The sequence below is a fragment of the Glycine soja genome, chromosome 9 (genome assembly GCF_004193775.1).
Source record: "Glycine soja cultivar W05 chromosome 9, ASM419377v2, whole genome shotgun sequence".
In the NCBI taxonomy this organism is placed as follows: domain Eukaryota; kingdom Viridiplantae; phylum Streptophyta; class Magnoliopsida; order Fabales; family Fabaceae; genus Glycine; species Glycine soja.
The window spans coordinates 44,451,118-44,467,934 of NC_041010.1; the positions used below are offsets into that span (position 1 = coordinate 44,451,118).

At 33.4% G+C, this 16,817-nt stretch overlaps 3 protein-coding genes across 4 annotated transcripts; 2 read left to right on the forward strand and 1 right to left on the reverse strand.

Annotated features, from left to right (window-relative positions):
- The first annotated feature begins 1,110 nt into the window (after positions 1-1,110).
- On the forward strand, positions 1,111-5,354 carry LOC114425117 (RGG repeats nuclear RNA binding protein A-like). Its single transcript, XM_028391885.1, has 7 exons — positions 1,111-1,540; positions 2,598-2,919; positions 2,997-3,062; positions 3,191-3,323; positions 4,033-4,188; positions 4,290-4,346; positions 4,867-5,354. Exons 1-7 carry the CDS (start codon positions 1,354-1,356, stop codon positions 5,047-5,049), a joined length of 1,104 nt encoding a protein of 367 aa, XP_028247686.1. The 5' UTR covers positions 1,111-1,353; the 3' UTR covers positions 5,050-5,354.
- A 2,191-nt stretch (positions 5,355-7,545) lies between these two features.
- LOC114425118 (ras-related protein RABD2a-like) lies at positions 7,546-11,239 on the reverse strand. 2 transcript variants are annotated; one of them, XM_028391886.1, is made up of 8 exons: positions 11,057-11,238; positions 10,179-10,251; positions 9,228-9,275; positions 9,100-9,147; positions 8,820-8,891; positions 8,570-8,725; positions 8,353-8,456; positions 7,546-7,855 (listed from the first exon to the last, which is right to left on the reverse strand). In XM_028391886.1, the coding sequence occupies exons 1-8, from the start codon at positions 11,068-11,070 to the stop codon at positions 7,762-7,764; spliced, it is 609 nt and encodes a 202-aa protein (XP_028247687.1). In that variant the 5' UTR covers positions 11,071-11,238; the 3' UTR covers positions 7,546-7,761. The 2 variants fall into 2 exon arrangements, with proteins under 2 accessions (XP_028247687.1, XP_028247688.1); XM_028391887.1 differs by lacking the exon at positions 9,100-9,147 and having other exon boundaries at positions 11,057-11,239.
- A 1,085-nt stretch (positions 11,240-12,324) lies between these two features.
- On the forward strand, positions 12,325-13,451 carry LOC114368532 (MDIS1-interacting receptor like kinase 2-like). Its single transcript, XM_028325760.1, has 3 exons — positions 12,325-12,469; positions 12,531-12,806; positions 13,090-13,451. Exons 1-3 carry the CDS (start codon positions 12,325-12,327, stop codon positions 13,449-13,451), a joined length of 783 nt encoding a protein of 260 aa, XP_028181561.1.
- Positions 13,452-16,817: the final 3,366 nt, after the last annotated feature.

Sequence of the window (16,817 nt, forward strand, 5' to 3'; positions counted from 1 at the left end):
ATTAATAAAAGAAAATTGTATAATTTGAAGAGTAGTAGCTTATATGATTTTTTTTTTTATCAGAGATAGGTTACTTATATGAAATTAAACTAACTTATATGGAGTTTAACTAAAGAATTGTGTCAGGACTGAAAAAAAAGGAACTTAGTTGCGTTCAATTTCAAGTATACTACTGCTTTCTTAATTTTAAGATGCTTTTATTTTATTTTATTTTGCTTAACAATTAGTCAATTAATATATTACTAGCTCAGGAGTCAGGACGGAGCAGCTTGTCCTTGTGCGTTCAAACTGTGAATTATTGAATATAAACAGAAATCAGGCACAAGTTTCAGGGGCAAGCATAAAGTGAATCAGTCAATATTATAAATATAAAATATCTATACATTATAGGAGTGATTTAAATTAAATTTTTAGACTTATTTTTTTTAATGAATAAATATTTAATGCTTATTTAAACAATTGGTTTTATTTTAAAAATTATAGTAAAAATATATTTAATTAAAAGTGATATATATTTATAATATTATAAAGTATAATGGAGAAACAACTATTTAAAAGATAAAATTATATTTTTAGATTATTTATAGTAATATTTGTATGCATCATAAATAAATATTATATTTATGTTTAAATATGTTAGCTGAAAAATATTTTCAAAACAATTGATTTTCCTTAATTATTTAAAAAATATTTCTTAATAATAAACAATTACAATTGATTTTCAATTCTTTTACCATGCGATTGTTATAATACAAGAAAATATTTGTTTCACGTTCTTCTATTTCCAAAAATACGGAAATGAAAAAATATATATATTTATTAGAAGGTTATAAAAATTTATTCATAGAAATATTATATTTTATTGTTTTAAGTAAACTCTATAATTCCCATGAGAAAACGTGGGAATATATTATTCCATTATTCCTATAGGAAGATATCTATGATCAACACAATTTTTTTAAAACTAAATAAAAGAAAAAATAAATTTAAAATAGATATAAATATAAATAAATGCCCTTAAAAAAAGGTAACTAAATTAGTAAATAAACAATGTTTTGTAAAGCAAGGGATAGCAACACACTAGACATTCCTTCCTAGGTCCTGAATAAATTAGAGACGTTGTTCAAGATTAGGTTGCCCTGTCTGTTCTCTCACACACTCACTCTCCTTCTCTCTCCTATTGCGGCTAGGGTTTGGGTTTTTCACTTTCAGCCTCTCCATTCCTTCAACCTTCTTCTTCTCTTTGATCTCTGATGGAGACGTTCCGTGTTTAGTAGCAAGGGTTAGTTGAGGCCTTGTGTTTGGAAACGTACGGTGTCGTTTTGGAGTTGGGAAAACAAATAATTCTGAGAGATGGCAACCACGAACCCTTTTGATTTGTTGGGTGACGACGCTGAGGACCCTTCTCAGCTCATCGCCGCCGAGCAACTCAAGGCGGCGGCTGCTGCTGCGGCTGCCACCGCCGCTCCCAAGAAGGCGCCGGCTCAGCAGATCAAGCCGGCTCAGCTCCCTAGCAAGCCTCTTCCTCCGGCTCAGGCTGGTCAATTTCTCAACTTTCCTATTTTGTTTTAGTTTTTGTTTTTCGTCTTTTTTGTGTTTTTGTTATTTTTCAGTCTTGAAAAATCTGACCGTTTTGTTATTTTGTAACTCTTTTTGGGTTTGTTTGATTTCACGAGTTTGCTCAAGTAAAAAGTGTTTTTTTATGCTCGTTATACGTTATTGTGTGTTTGGGAAGCGAAAGCTACACCATATTTGCTTTGAAATTTTGCATTGGAACGCGCAATTGCTCCGTTAATCGTGGTTTCAACGCCAATCCAAACACATTGGTGTTGTTTTATATGGATGATTATGATTATTGGAAGTTTTGTGGGTTGTGTTTACATGTGTAGTTGATCATGGTTGCGTTGTTGTATGTGTGTTTGTTACATGTGTACATTGTTAATGTTTTATTTTAGTATTACGCAGTGTGCGTTTGCATTCATGTTAGATGATTCAGAGTAGTAAGTTTGGATTCAATGTTCACATGTTTGTTTCCATATTGAGTAATTGATTCTGGGTCTAAAATGATTTTGAATTGAAGCAACTTTAAATATATTTGCGATGGATAAATAATTGAAGCTTTACTACTAACTTGGTTTTAGAATCAAAACATATAAACATAAATTACATCATTCCCAAATAAATTTTAAGCAAAATCAATTTTATAAACACTCACCCAAACACTTGCGTGTTTAAAGTTGGTTGTGTTTATTGAAAAGAAACAGTATTAAATGATAACTATGGTTTCTAAGTTTTCATGTAAGATATCGAGTTTTGATGCATAATGCATTTGACGTTGTGGTGGGTATAATCTGATAGGACATTTTTTTGTAAAGTACATTTTGTTATAAGTCCCGAGTCAATAATGTGTGATATGATAATACATTTTTTCATTTAAAACTCTGTTCTAATTTGTAATTTGGCTAAGATAACCAACATTAAATAAGTTAATGTGTGTGTTTTTTTGCCAGCTGAGTTTATATGCCATTTATTGCTCTGCAATTGATGTTCCTCCTGTTCTTGTGTATTCATATTTTCTGCTTCTATCTTGTTGATAGTGAGGGATGCCAGAAATGAGTCTGTTCGTGGAGGCCGTGGAGGTGGACGAGGTGGGGGACGTGGATTTGGACGTGGTCGTGGGTTTAGTCGTGACTCTTCCAATGACGAGAACTCATTCCCTACCAGCGGAGCTCCTTATAATCAGGTTTCTTTTGAAGGAGATGCTGGGAAGTCTTCTGAAAGACGCGGTTATGGTGGACCACGAGGTCCTTACCGTGGTGGTGGTGGTCGTCGTGGAGGTTTCAGCAATGGTGAAACTGGTGAAGCTGAAGAAGGACGACCTCGAAGAGCATTTGATCGTCGCAGTGGGACTGGACGAGGGTGATGTTATCTTTGATGAACAATTTCTTTATTGAATTTGCTTTTATCAATATTGATGTTCCTTGGTCTATTTGCAGAAATGAATTCAAACGTGAAGGTTCAGGACGTGGTAACTGGGGAGCCCAAACTGATGAACTTGCTCAGTAAGAATTCTTCTCAAAATCTAGTATTCTATTATTTTAATAGTTATAAACATTTGCATTGTTTCAATGGAAATTCTGTTTTCTTAATTATTTTTATTGTTTATATTTTCTCTCTTGGTTTATATTAGGGTAACTGATGAGGTTGCGAATGAAACTGAAAAGAATTTGGGTGATGAGAAGCCTGCAGTTGAAGAAGATGTAGCTGATGGTAACAAGGACAGCCCTACTAATGAAACTGAAGAAAAAGAGCCTGAAGATAAGGTGAATGTCAAGCCTATTTAAAACTTTTACTTACCCTAAACTGTTGCTGTATGCTCTGTTTTTTGTGTTTTGACAATTAAAGTACCAATGGAAGATGATGTTCCATCTTGGATTATCTGCTGATTGCATTTCTCCAAATTGATTGAACTATTTTTTTTTTAGTTTGGTTATTATTTTTTTTCATATGCTTTTTTATAATTACTAATCTTGTGCTCATTCACTTTTAAGATACTCCGTCTTTCCTTGATCATGATTTTTTTTCTTCCCAATATTGCTTAGCCTTTTGTAACTTGTAAGTGTTTGAATGTTCTCATGTGTATTTTTTATTAATTAATTAACAAGTACAGAGCTTGGCTCTGGCATCCCTGCTAGCTAACTAGTGGGATGTGGTTATTCTGTAGCAGCTTGATCCCCCACATCCCTATTTTCTTGATCTCCTTGGGGTCCAATAGGACTTCCCTAGGATCTAAAACGAGATGCAGAGTTGATATCATCTAATTAAGATGTCAACAATTTATTTTATTATATAGGCTCATTGATGATATATATCCTCTCAATTTTGTTGTTGGTGGTTATCACTTGCAGTTTACTTGCTGACGTGCACCTTTAGCTTTAGAGGATCTAAATCATGGTTAATTACATACTTTGTGATGTTAGTGTTTTGCATTTGAAATTTATTGACCAGTGGGCTGTTTTGTTCATTTATTAGGAGATGACTCTGGAGGAATATGAAAAAGTGTTGGAAGAGAGAAGGAAGGCCTTCCAAGCACTCAAGACTGAAGAGAGAAAGGTGGACACTAAAGAGTTTGAATCCATGCAGGCCTTATCAAGCAAGAAAGACAATCATGACATATTCATTAAACTGGTGTGTATTTTTTTTATCATCTTCCGCCCTTCTAACTATATGCTGTTCATATTATATTTCTAATACCTTCCAACATGTTTTGACATTCATCATCTTTCCAGGGATCTGATAAAGATAAGCGAAAAGAGGCTTTTGAGAAGGAAGAAAAATCCAAGAAGGTTTGACTTTATTGAATTTGCTTGTCCTTGGTACTTTGAATATATAGCTCCATGTTTGTCATTTCTTCTGCTCAATCATTGAAAGTTGCTTGTTGTGAAATATTGATTACAAGCAAGTATAACACATTTCATGGGTAATAACTATTTGTGAAATTTAAGAAAATATAGATAAAAAAATAATTAAAGAAAATTATTTAATTTTAATTCACCCAATTATTTTTTATCTTTACTATTGGGTGCATTAAAGATAGGAACATGTGATTACCGTGCTTTGAACTGGAGACTTAAGATATTCTTGTCTGCATGCCATGCTTCCATTGTTTATTATTCTTTCGTCTTTTTCCTCCCGTTGTATCAAATTAACTTGCATATTTTAGTCAGGCAATATATTTTCCTCATCTTTAGAAAGTTTTTAAACAATAAGAAGTTGATTTTTATGATTTCTTTAGTTTGCTTTTGAACCTGTTCATTTTCTTTTGTTTTGCTGACTAATTTTGTTTATTGAATTTCATATTCATAGTCTGTGAGCATCACCGAGTTTCTGAAGCCTGCTGAGGGGGAAGCATACTATAACCCAGGACGTGGTAGGGGCCGTGGCCGTGGTTCACGAGGCGGAGGCGGTTACCATGGAAGTGCCACCAACAATGCACCTGCTCCATCCATTGAAGATCCCGGGCATTTCCCAACCTTGAGTGCCAAGTGAGGCCTTCCCAGAACCCTTTTGACATATCCCTGTCCTATTTTCAATTTTGGGTTCTCTTATTTGAACTTAAGCAGGAAAGGAACTATGGTAATTGGATTTCCTGGATTAGAAGGTTCATTTAATTTTATGCCTTAAAAGTGTAAATTTAGGTTGTTCTTCATACGGTCATGTATCCCTTGAAGCCTGTTCCTCCTTGTGCTTTATTTTTACCGCGTTTGATATTTTGGGGGAATATGGTCGGGGTAAGACATAAATGTTGTTGAGTTCCCTTTTCTTCATAGATAGACATCTCAGTTTTGCTTCAATTTTTGGTTTCTCATCCCCAATTCTAGTCTCTATCAAGAATAACTTAAAATAAATATTAGTGGAAGCTATCCTTTTTCTTTTTTATTGCAACAAAAAAAAAAGGTTGGACCCATCCATTGTGCAAGTGCTTGCTTTGCACACTACCTAAATGTTAGGCAGTAATGGTTTGACACGTGCAACATAGAATAGAACGGTTTGTCTTGTTCGGTGTTCTTTGTTTTCAACCTTTCGGTGGAACCAAAATGTTTTGTAAACTTATGTGCTAATCTTTTTAAAATATACTAAACATACGCGTACTAAGTCAAACTGTCTCAAACGCCTACTTGCATTATAATCTAGTTGGCTACATTGCCTAGGTAAAGCATATTGAAATTTTAGTTATGCTAAAACATCGTTGAAAAGTGTATTTCAATCAAGTTTTGTTAGATAATTTTATAAAATTCTCACTTCTATCCATTAAATAGTTTTTAACTTAAGAGATTTGTTTTAATTTTTTACTCAACAGTTAATTATTAAAAAAACTACATTTACAAGTTGACAGATATAAAACCATGATTTAAAAGTTATTTTGTAAATAATCAACAAATCTATATATGACAATCTGTTAGAAAGGTTTTTAAATGTTTTTACACGAAAGAGTGCGAAACTGTAAATCAACGACTATCTGATTTGGTCTCTAGTTCCTGAAATATTATTCAGGGAAATAAAATATGGGAATATTATTCCTGATATTTAATAAAAAATGTGTTTGATTAATTACAAAATTAGTTGGAATTTTTTTTGAATAATTAAGACATGGATGATTAAATTATTTTTTCCTTAGAATATATTATAATTACTAAAATATCTTTATGTTAAAGATGTTATTTGTCATAATACAAACAACTTTATTATACGATCAACAAATAACAAACAAATTATGCTCAAATGTTATATATCCAACTTTTCATGAAAAAATTCTTTTCACTACTTTATTATTCGTTAGAGTATACACCTAACACATTCAAGTTGGATAAAGAGCCTATTCTATCTGCTCAAAGTAAAACTAGGCGAATAAATTTATCTCTTCCAGAGGCTCCTTCCCACCTCAAGACACAGAAAAATATTAGGCAGTCCTAGATTATCACTTATCTATGTTCTCAACCAATTTATATTTAGCTAATTTTCTTATCATTGTAGGATTAATTTTAATCACCTTCGAAGTCTTTATCCGTCAAAATTTTTGCGCTCTGCGACATTCTTTACGGGAAAATGGCACAAAAACAAACGTTGAGTTTGGAATCATTCAAAATCCAATTTAGTCTTTTGAAGATGCACCACAAAGATATCGTGCTAGTTCATAAAAAAATGGATTAATTGTTTTTTTCCCTTAAACTTTTTCATTTTTAGTATCACTGTTAATTAATGATGTGGCGGCTGGAAGATAAACCACATGTTAACTCTTTCAGCACTTCATTTTCTGACAATTTTAACCGCCAGAAATTGCTTCTTGTAAGTACGACCCAGTCACAACTCAGGCACATTCAACCTGCGACTCCGAAATCCCTTTCCCTCTTCCATCAAGTCTGGATCTCCATCGTCAAGTCTGGAATATGAATTGAAACAGACGAGCATCCTTATCAAACCAAATTTAGTTGCGAGGACATCTCTTTATTCCTTAACTTTTGCTGTTTGTTTGGATGAGTTATCTAAAAGATTGAAAAATATTTCAAAAAAGTTCTTTTGTCATACTTTGTGTTTAGAGAAAAACCTAGAAAAAAAATAGAAATTTTGCTCTGTTTATGCAAGGGCTGTGCATGTTAAATTAAGTCATTGTTTATAATATCAATGACTTTGGAATTGTTCTCTCTTCATCGGCACGGTAACGCCATTTAATCTCCAAAGTGTACATTTACAAGTAAAATGAGTCCAACCAACTCATGTTGGAAGTTTGGAACAGAAATTCCACGGGCTTAAATGACAGGGTTTGAGAAAATAATAAACATAATTGGTTTGGTTTCATTTAATCTCCCATCATAGAATGTTGATTGCATAACATAAGTTTATATTTGAGTTTAAAATTCTTACACACACAAAGTGGAGTGTATCAGCCAAAGGTGGAAAGCGTGTCTATGCCAAGAGATTGGTCTAGCTGTTCTATGACAGCACATTTTGCGGCAATCAAATAAACAAAAAAGTAGTAGTCCCAAATGAAAAGATATGAATAGGAATATGTATTTAGCATTGATGAGTATTATACTTTGCACAAGCCACATCATTAAGTATATTCAAAGAATGGGATCATCTAGGTCAGTTCCAAACCAACAGACAAATTCTGACACTGGTCCACTATTTAGCGAAATATAATAATAAAAAAAATCTTACATGAAAAAGGTGACCAAATAAAATGGATCTGAGTAACTGTGGTCAGGAAGAGCAGCACCCACCTTTCTGTGCAACTGGCTGACCCCTGATCTGCACTGTTGGAGGCCTTGCATTATTTGCAGGTTGGCTTGCCATTCTGCATTCACAAGATAAAATACCATCATATTAACATAGAAGGAATAGTTGCCAGACAAAGAAAGGTATATTAATATGATCTATATATAACTACTTTCCTTACAAAAAACTTGTGAGAGATTGGATAACTAATCCCTTTTGCCTCAACTAGAAAAGTCTATTCACTTTTCAGCAAATTCTAAGTTTGGTCTTTGGAGATTGGCATCACATTTATATTTATTCTGAAATTTTTTGCTATGTTTGACACATACAATTTCACAAAAAAATAGGACATAAAAACAGTCTGGTAACCCATATCAATACAAGAAAAAAAAAGACATTTATAACTCTTTCGCAATTGACTTTTCAGCTATGGAAACTGACAACATCAGATACTAGTATAATTATTCATCGAGTAAAGCGGTAACAATTTTTCCTGGGCTTGCTTCTAAGGCCAAGCTGCATTGAACTTATGTTATCTTCTTGAATATCTACTGTTAAATAAACAGGAATGTATACCTATCCTTGATTGAAGCAGTCATTGCCATGAAAGCCTGTTCGACATTTGTAGCATCTTTTGCACTTGTTTCCATAAAAGGTATGCCTATTCCATCTGCAAATGCCTATCAAAGGAAAACAAAACATAAAAGGTGGGGTAAGGGTAGCTGAAATAGGAATAAAAGTTTGAAACTTAATATGAAAAAATGAAAAATTCAAGGGATTGACAAAGCTATACCTTAGCTGTTTCATATGACACTGCTCTATTTGCTTCCAGATCACACTTGTTGCCAACCAAAAGCTTGTTAACATTATCACTTGCATAGCGATCAATTTCACTGAGCCACTGCTTCACATTATTGAAGCTCTCTTCATCTGTCACATCATAAACAATCTGCCAGAGGAACCAGTTAGTAAAGCATGCAAGGATCCACCTACAAAGGGGAAATAAATATCTAAAAGCCCATGCCAAGAAAATCATCACCCACAATGATCCCATGGGCACCACGGTAGTAGCTACTGGTGATTGTCCTAAATCGTTCTTGCCCAGCTGTGTCCCACTACATAAGAAACAGATTACAAATCAGGGTAAGAAGACTATCTGTCAACACAACCATGAATTTTGGTGATCCACATGGTCTAGAAACATCATCACTTAAAGCAAAATATTACACCAACAAAGAGAGTAAAATAGTTAGGTCAAGCTCACTGGAGACTTAATATCAATAGATCAATAGATAACAAGACAAAGGCCATTCAGATACATACGATCTGTAGTTTAATGGTCTTTCCATCTTGCTCAACGGTACGTATTTTCTACACAAATTGACATGAAATGGTGAGTTTAGACATTGCTTCAAACAGTTTCAGATAAAAATTTGTAGAGTTGTACTCACAAAATCAACTCCAATGGTGCTTATGTAGCTTTCGATGTACGAATCATCCTGTAGCATAAAATATAAATTATCATCAAGATATCAAGTTAATCCAAAGTACTGCATTAGGTTAGAAAGTGAAGTGACATGACTATCAGAATCTCTAAAAAATAGACTACATGTCAAAGAAAAATATTATATGACACTAGCCATAGGCTTTCTTTTTAAGTCACATAAATGAACTAAAACAGGTTAATAATTCCTTTTTTTCACCCTTATTTTTTAATTAGACATTCTCCAAAGGCCAAATTCACTTGTTCAAATCACAACAAAACCAACAATAGGAGACACAACCTCGTCACTTTCAGCATAATTCAACAGGAGAGGTTTGACTAGGAATAAGGATAAATGAGGATTCAGTGCATCTGCAGTGCTGAAATCCTTTGTAATCTTCTTTCATTTTTTCTGCAATTTCAGTCTCAAAGAGGGCTACCTATGCTCGTAAGGAGTTTGATCTCCCTAAATTTTCAACTCTAAAATTGAGTTCATATCAAAATACCTACCAAAAGTTTATTATATATTTATATTTTCTTGAATAACTATAGCATGTTACATGTATTATTGTATTGGACAGCTAAATGATAAACCTGCAAATTAGCAACCATTCTACGTGTGGGGAATTGGGGAAAGCATACATTATTACACATAGGGAGAGAGGCAAAATGATTCAAAGTGATAAGGCTAGTAATTGTTTCACTTTTTATTTTCATATTACAGAACTCCAACACAGTCAAGACCTCAAACAGAGAATAAAACATGTAGCTATTATTATTCTAGGACAGGAGATGTAACTAAATAGAAAAACACCAAAAATGGAAATAAAAATTATAACATTATGTTATAGGAAACAAAATCCACTAATCCAGTAGTAGTCACAATAATAACTAGCATAAAAAGCAATTGAAAGCTTACAGCAAATCTCAGAAGAAGGCATGATTTACCAACACCAGAGTCTCCAATAAGAAGGAGCTTGAACAGATAATCACTGCAAAGAATAACCGCAGCATATCAACTTTGACTCTTATAATAGATTGTGAATCAGACACAGAAGTAACCATCTCTCTTTCACACACAAACATTAAGATAACAGTTAAATAGAAAACCAACCATAAAGTCTCAATTCAATAAGATCTATAAACCAATATTTCCAATATTTCATTAGCTTTTTCTCTAAACACAAGAAAACGTTAGCTTTTTCTCTTATTGCTTGATCTAAGTAGAATAGCCCAACACCATATAAGTACCAAATCTAAATCCCATGCTTCCAATGCGGGAAGTCAACTCCCATATCAATGTAACAACCTTGCAAACAGCATCTCATGTTTCCCCTAATCTTATGTTTAATTGTTTAGAATAATTTGATGTTCTCCCAATGAACTGCCGTTCAAATCATGCAAACCACAAATCAAACTACCATACAGTATGTGCAGTTCAACTCTTTGAAATAAACAAGGGACAAGATCAGGGTAACTCTTCACTTCAAAATCAATAACATAAAACAAACACAAGCGATCGCTATTCGCAGGCGAACTCGAGATTAAAAAACAATAAATTTCAATCTCCCCCAAAAAATAAAAGAATAAAAAACCCAGTGGGTCAAAATCTATGAAAACCAATCAATCTAGGGTTACACACCAACAAGATTTGCTGCAGACAGAACCCAACTCATATTCACCAATTTAAATGCAACCCCACATGGCCTTTTGGCAGGGAACATGAAAAAAGCGAAAAAGGAACGAACTTCGCCGAAATCAGACATGATTCGAAGTAAAGGGAATAAAGGAACGTACTACTCGGGATTCATTTCGAAGGAAGAAAGTGGGGACTGGGGATTCGCCGGAGATAGGTCCGGTGTCGGTGCTTCACCTTGGATATCAGGAGAATCGCACGCACGAAGGAATCGAAAGACAGCTTCGCTGGCTTCGCTTGGTGCTTCTTTTCTTTTGAATCAAAATCGCGTGGAAACGGGACAAATACGGTGACGTATTTGTAATGATTTTTTTTAGGAATGTCCGCTTGACTAATTATATTTTTTTTACACAATTTATTTCATAAAAAAACATGAACCCTTAAATACTTATTTAAGAGATACAATCACTATCACTTATGCTATTAGCACACATTTGTAATGGTAATGCCTCATGTATTTCCAGATACAATAAAGAATTAAAATTAAGTAATTTTTTTGGAAAATATTTGTGTATTAGTCTTTTTTATTTTAATTTTCTCATTTATTTGTATTTGCTTAAACAAAATTAGGTATCTACACTTGAAAATTTGGAAGAAGACAGACAAAAGAGTTAACACGGAAGGGAGAAACAGATGAGGGGGAGTGTATTTGGAAGAGTAATAGGAAAGGAAAGTATACAAGTAAAAAGAGGGGTGCAAATAGAAACTCCCGTTTTGTAATCACATTGTTCTAGTGGACCTTTAAAGTTTTATCTACCTATCTACCTTTATTGGATCTTTCTTTTTCTTTTTGGTCCTGTTTGTTAACCGGCGAGATTTATTTTTACTTCTTTTTTTCAATTCACACTCTCTTTTATTTTTTCCACGTGTTTGATTTGTAACAAAATTTGAATCTCTCATATCCATTCTCCTTTCTCTTTGCTTTGCCTTTTCACAACGACCAGCAGCTTCCATATTCATAAGTTGGCAGATAATTTTCTCGGCAATTACTATCTTTACTAGATTTAATGTAAAACGCCTTTAAAGTTCAAACTGCATATGTTTGTTGGCTAACCGCATTTTTGAAACCTCGTTCAGACTTGAAAGTTAAAGATGCCTCCCCTCGATGCTAACCATAGTAGCTTTTGCGTCATCATGCAGGGACACGGTTCCAAACACATATTTAGAGTATGTTTGCTTCATACGTTAGTGCTACACTTTTGAAAGCTGTTGTCACGTGACACTTGTGCTCGTGCAACTTGATTATTTCCTTTATAAGCATCTCCTAGCTCCAACTTCAGCCCTCATCACAATTAATACACCTTTCCCTTACAAGGATCTGCAGCCTTTGATTGTATTTATGATCCCAAAATCCTGTTATACTTGAACCATGGTATCCATCAAGATTCTTTTCTCGTTTGTTTTGGTGTTTCTAGCACACTCTTCACCCCAATTTGCTTGTTTATCCAAAACCATTTCTTTGGCCTCTGCTGCCAGCATAGTTACTGCTCGTGATCAAGCTGCAGCTGAGAAGGGTGAACCATGGATTTTGCTCACATTCATAGTTCTCATTTTTGGTTTATAAGTTCTTGGAAGGTGGCAGCTTGAATCAAATACTAAGAAATGATACAGAAGCAGCTGCATTTGACTGGGAAAAGAGGGTGAATGTTGTTAAAGGTGTGGCCAATGCTTTATCCTATATGCATCATGGTTGTTCACCTCCCATAATTCATTGTGATATATCGAGCAATAATGTTCTTTTGGATTCACAATATGAAGCTCATGTCTCTGATTTTTGGACAGTTAAGATTCTGAAGCCTGGTTCACACACTTGGACCGAGTTTGCAGGCACTTTTGGGTATGCAGCTCCAGGTTGGATCCCCTTTACAGAAGTACAATAGAAATGATCACGTTTTTTTGCAATTAATTTACACCAGTTTTACATTCAAATTTTGTTGAAAGATTAATGTTTACTTGTAGTCGTTGTAAAGGAATATATTGGAATAATCTCTAATCAATAATTACTATGCAAAAAGTAAAGTAGAAAGTTATGTGTCAATACCAAATGCATTTAAAAAATAGAAGTTAGTGAACTTATATTTTATTAAAAAAACTATACATTTATGAGTAACTTTAATGTTTTCATTTATGGTAGAACTTGCCCAGACTATGGAAGTGACTGAGAAATGTGATGTGTTCAGTTTTGGCGTGCTTTCTTTGGAAGTCATCATGGGGAAGCATCCAGGAAATTTCATTTCTTCATTGTTATCTTCACCTTCAGCAAAAATAGCTTATAATTGGCCACTAATTGATGTTTTAGACGAAAGACCTCCTCAACCTCCAAAAAAATCAATTGTTGGGGATGTCATTTTGGTTGCAAGCTTGGCAGTTTCTTGCTTGAGTGAAACTTCAAGTTCTCGTCCAACCATGGAAGTGTCTAAAATGCTTATGACAGGGAAATCACCTTTAGCAGACCAGTTCCCTATGATTAGACTTGGGCAACTCCTGTATCACTGAACTACTTAAATATTTTGTTTTTCTTGTTTTCTTCTTTATGCACTATTTATCCTTTATCTTATGATGTAAGCTTGTTCAGTTGTTTGTTTTGTCATACTGGTACAAACACTGGGGGGTGACTGATTTGGGACATTTAATTTACTTTTCTGGAAAATTCTTGGTGGAGTATTGTCAGCATGCATATGTACAATTATTGGTTTGAATAAAGTACAAATCCATAAATTAACTCAATTACTATTTTTTGTCTCTAGATAATTGATTTAGGAAACCTATTACTTTTAGATGCTATGAAGACTATATAGAAGATTGAGTACTGCAGAATCTCTATCAATTTAGTCCCTTTTTATCTCCTCTTTTAGGTTAGTTTGTTTTGATTAATGTCTTTAAACCTTTTCAAATTCTATTTCAATTCCATTCTCATTCATTGGTTTGAGTGTTTGGGTGAGATTGAAGGTATATATGGAGGAGTAATTTGGTCACATGCAGTACTGGTGCTTGAAAATGCGAAGTTGCCCTTACAAAATTAGTCTCATAAATAGTATATAATACTAAAAATATGCATTAAGTATTTTGTTTTAAACTTTAAAAGTAGACCATATTGTTTTTTTTTTTTTTTGGTACTAAACAAGTTAGAATTAAGAAATGGTTTACCATGCATATCCAAATTCAAACAATAAATTAATAAGTTTGTTTTAAAAACTATTTCATGCTATTCAGCCATATGTATTAAGCGTTGTGTCGCATATCAAAGCTCTGTCCCGGACTTGGTTTAAATATAGAGGTTCACCCTTAGCAGGAGTGTCTTATGCTTTTTGGTGTAATAGTCCGTATGATTGCTTTCAATCTGTTAGCTAAGTTTCATGTTTAATTCTTGGCTTTGACATGCTAAACTTTGTCCTTTGTGATTTTCAAAGTTATTTGGTGACTGTTTTGAACATATGATGATGATTTAAAAATATAATTCATGGAAAAAAATAATAGACTGATATATGTGTCAAACTCCTTAATGACATGACAATTTAATGAACTATTTGACAGCTAAAACTAAAATAAAAAATAAATTCTAAGACTAAAATCAAAGCAGAAATTTGTAAATGACTTAAAAAAAGTCCTTATTTTATAGGACAAAAAGATTACGTAAGAATGATTTCATGAGACTAATATATTTCTGTGTCAAGGTGATTGAATGATTTCATGATCTTGTGCATAAGAATTACTTGTCTCATATATTAGTGTATAGGAAATAATGCTGTGAAATAATTGTTCGCTTAAGTATATGACTTGTGAGTTGTAACAAATACATTTGTCTGTGTTACCTCCCCATGAAAAAAAGAAAGATGTAAATTAGTCCCTAACAAATACGTAATTAAGTTAGCCTTCCATGCATCGAAATACGTAACAAAAATTATTTCTAAAACGTACCTGCGCAGTATTTGGATGTAGTCATCCCTGTTTGGTTGGTTCCTATAGCCTTCCTTTTCTTACAAAAGCTCTTTCCAACATATGATTAGTTCCCTCTCCAACGTACACCAAGAACACAATATAACACCTTGCTTTGTAACGTGACTCACAAAAATGATCCATACTAGTGTATCAAATAATCCTATAACATACTTTATTTAGGGCTAAGAATTTTGGAGATGCCGTTAATTAAATTATACTATATTCATGCATATTTGCTTCCTTGTCTGTCTTATCAGCAAGAAATTAAAATGAAAATCCTGATACTGTTTTTGCTCGAATTTCTTTCTCTTGTTTGATCGCGATAGTTTACTAGCTACTAATTTAAGATAATAAACATAATAAAGTTTGAAAGATATATATGCTTACAATAATTCTTTTGTTGATTGATGCAGTGTAAACAAGAACATGAGTTGAGTTTTAGTAGAAGATAGTTCTCACAAAGGGGCAAACAACACGAATAGTAATCATGAAAAATATATCAAAAAAAGGAGAGAATAAAGGAACATGAACACAGGTCATCATAAAACTACATAAAAAACTTTAAGCATTGCTCATAAACCAGAACCTTAATTTGGAATATCATTGATTTGTTTTGATACACCAGAATGGATCACCATTGCAAATCACATGATCCTCAAGAGACTGAAAGGCGCAAAACTAATCGCGGTGAAGAAATTAAAGAGATATATAATAGTGGTATAGCTCATGATTTTCGATTGCTGGCTGTGGCTTATTTGATCGTTAAACGTTGCACTATTTATAGATGGATATAGAGTAAAAGATTATAATTTAGATGCAGTTGGTACATATTGGTTATATATAATGATTCTCCAGTTATAATTATTACGGTTGTTGTTCACTCACGAGGTTTTACTTACTTCAACAACCATTAATCCTCCATCAATAGTACGTTTGTAGTGGGTGGACTCACAGGCACACTACTTATTCCACATCTCTTGACTTATCTCACGCAACACTTGATTACTTGATCAATCTCAACTTATACCAACACAGATCAAGGTCAATACTGTTTAAACACCATGTAATAACAATGTGACAAAAAGGATAGACAGTAAACAAATTTACCATGATATATATATATATATATATATATATATATATATATATATATATTTTCCGGCAATTGTTTTGATATTATAGAATCCATAAGCCGATAGAAAACATCTTTAAATTGCATAAGGCAAATGTTGGGATATGAGGATACATAAGAATATATGTCTAGAACTCAAGAACTCTTGTAGAAATTATTAAGTGGTATGAGATTAAGCTCTCAAGTCTTGACTAATCTTTAACAGACATATAATTGAGTATTATTATTTTTTTCTGATTAATTGAAAAGTTTAATTAGTAAATCTAATACAAAAATTGACCAAAAAAAAGAAGGCAAAATTACCAATAAAATATATCAAAATAAAGAATTCTCTAATAAAAAATAACATGCAGGAATTTGAGCCAAACAGAGCATGTTTGCCTCTACTGAATCATCTGCAAAAAACTCTCTCTTCTTCTCAAATTGCTGCACCTTTGTTTTTTTTACTCTTCCCAGAGCCGTGGCTTCTTGGCTGTACGTTTTCCTTTTCCAGGGATACATAAATATCTCAAAACCAAAATAATGGGCTTACCCTTCAAACTTTCCATCTTTTTTTTTCTTTCTTTTCAATTCTTCTATTTCAAGGTTAGTATGAGTTTAACCTAAGGAGGGACTCACCTAATATATCTCCCCTTTAAAATTGCTAAATATAGATTGAACAACACTCATTGAACTACGATGTGAATTTATGATTGTGTAAATGGATGGGGACGGTCTAACAGGAAGAGGCTAGGGGGCCAAGTGGTCCTCCTTGGGAATTCATGAATAGTCTCATCTCAATTGATCTCGTA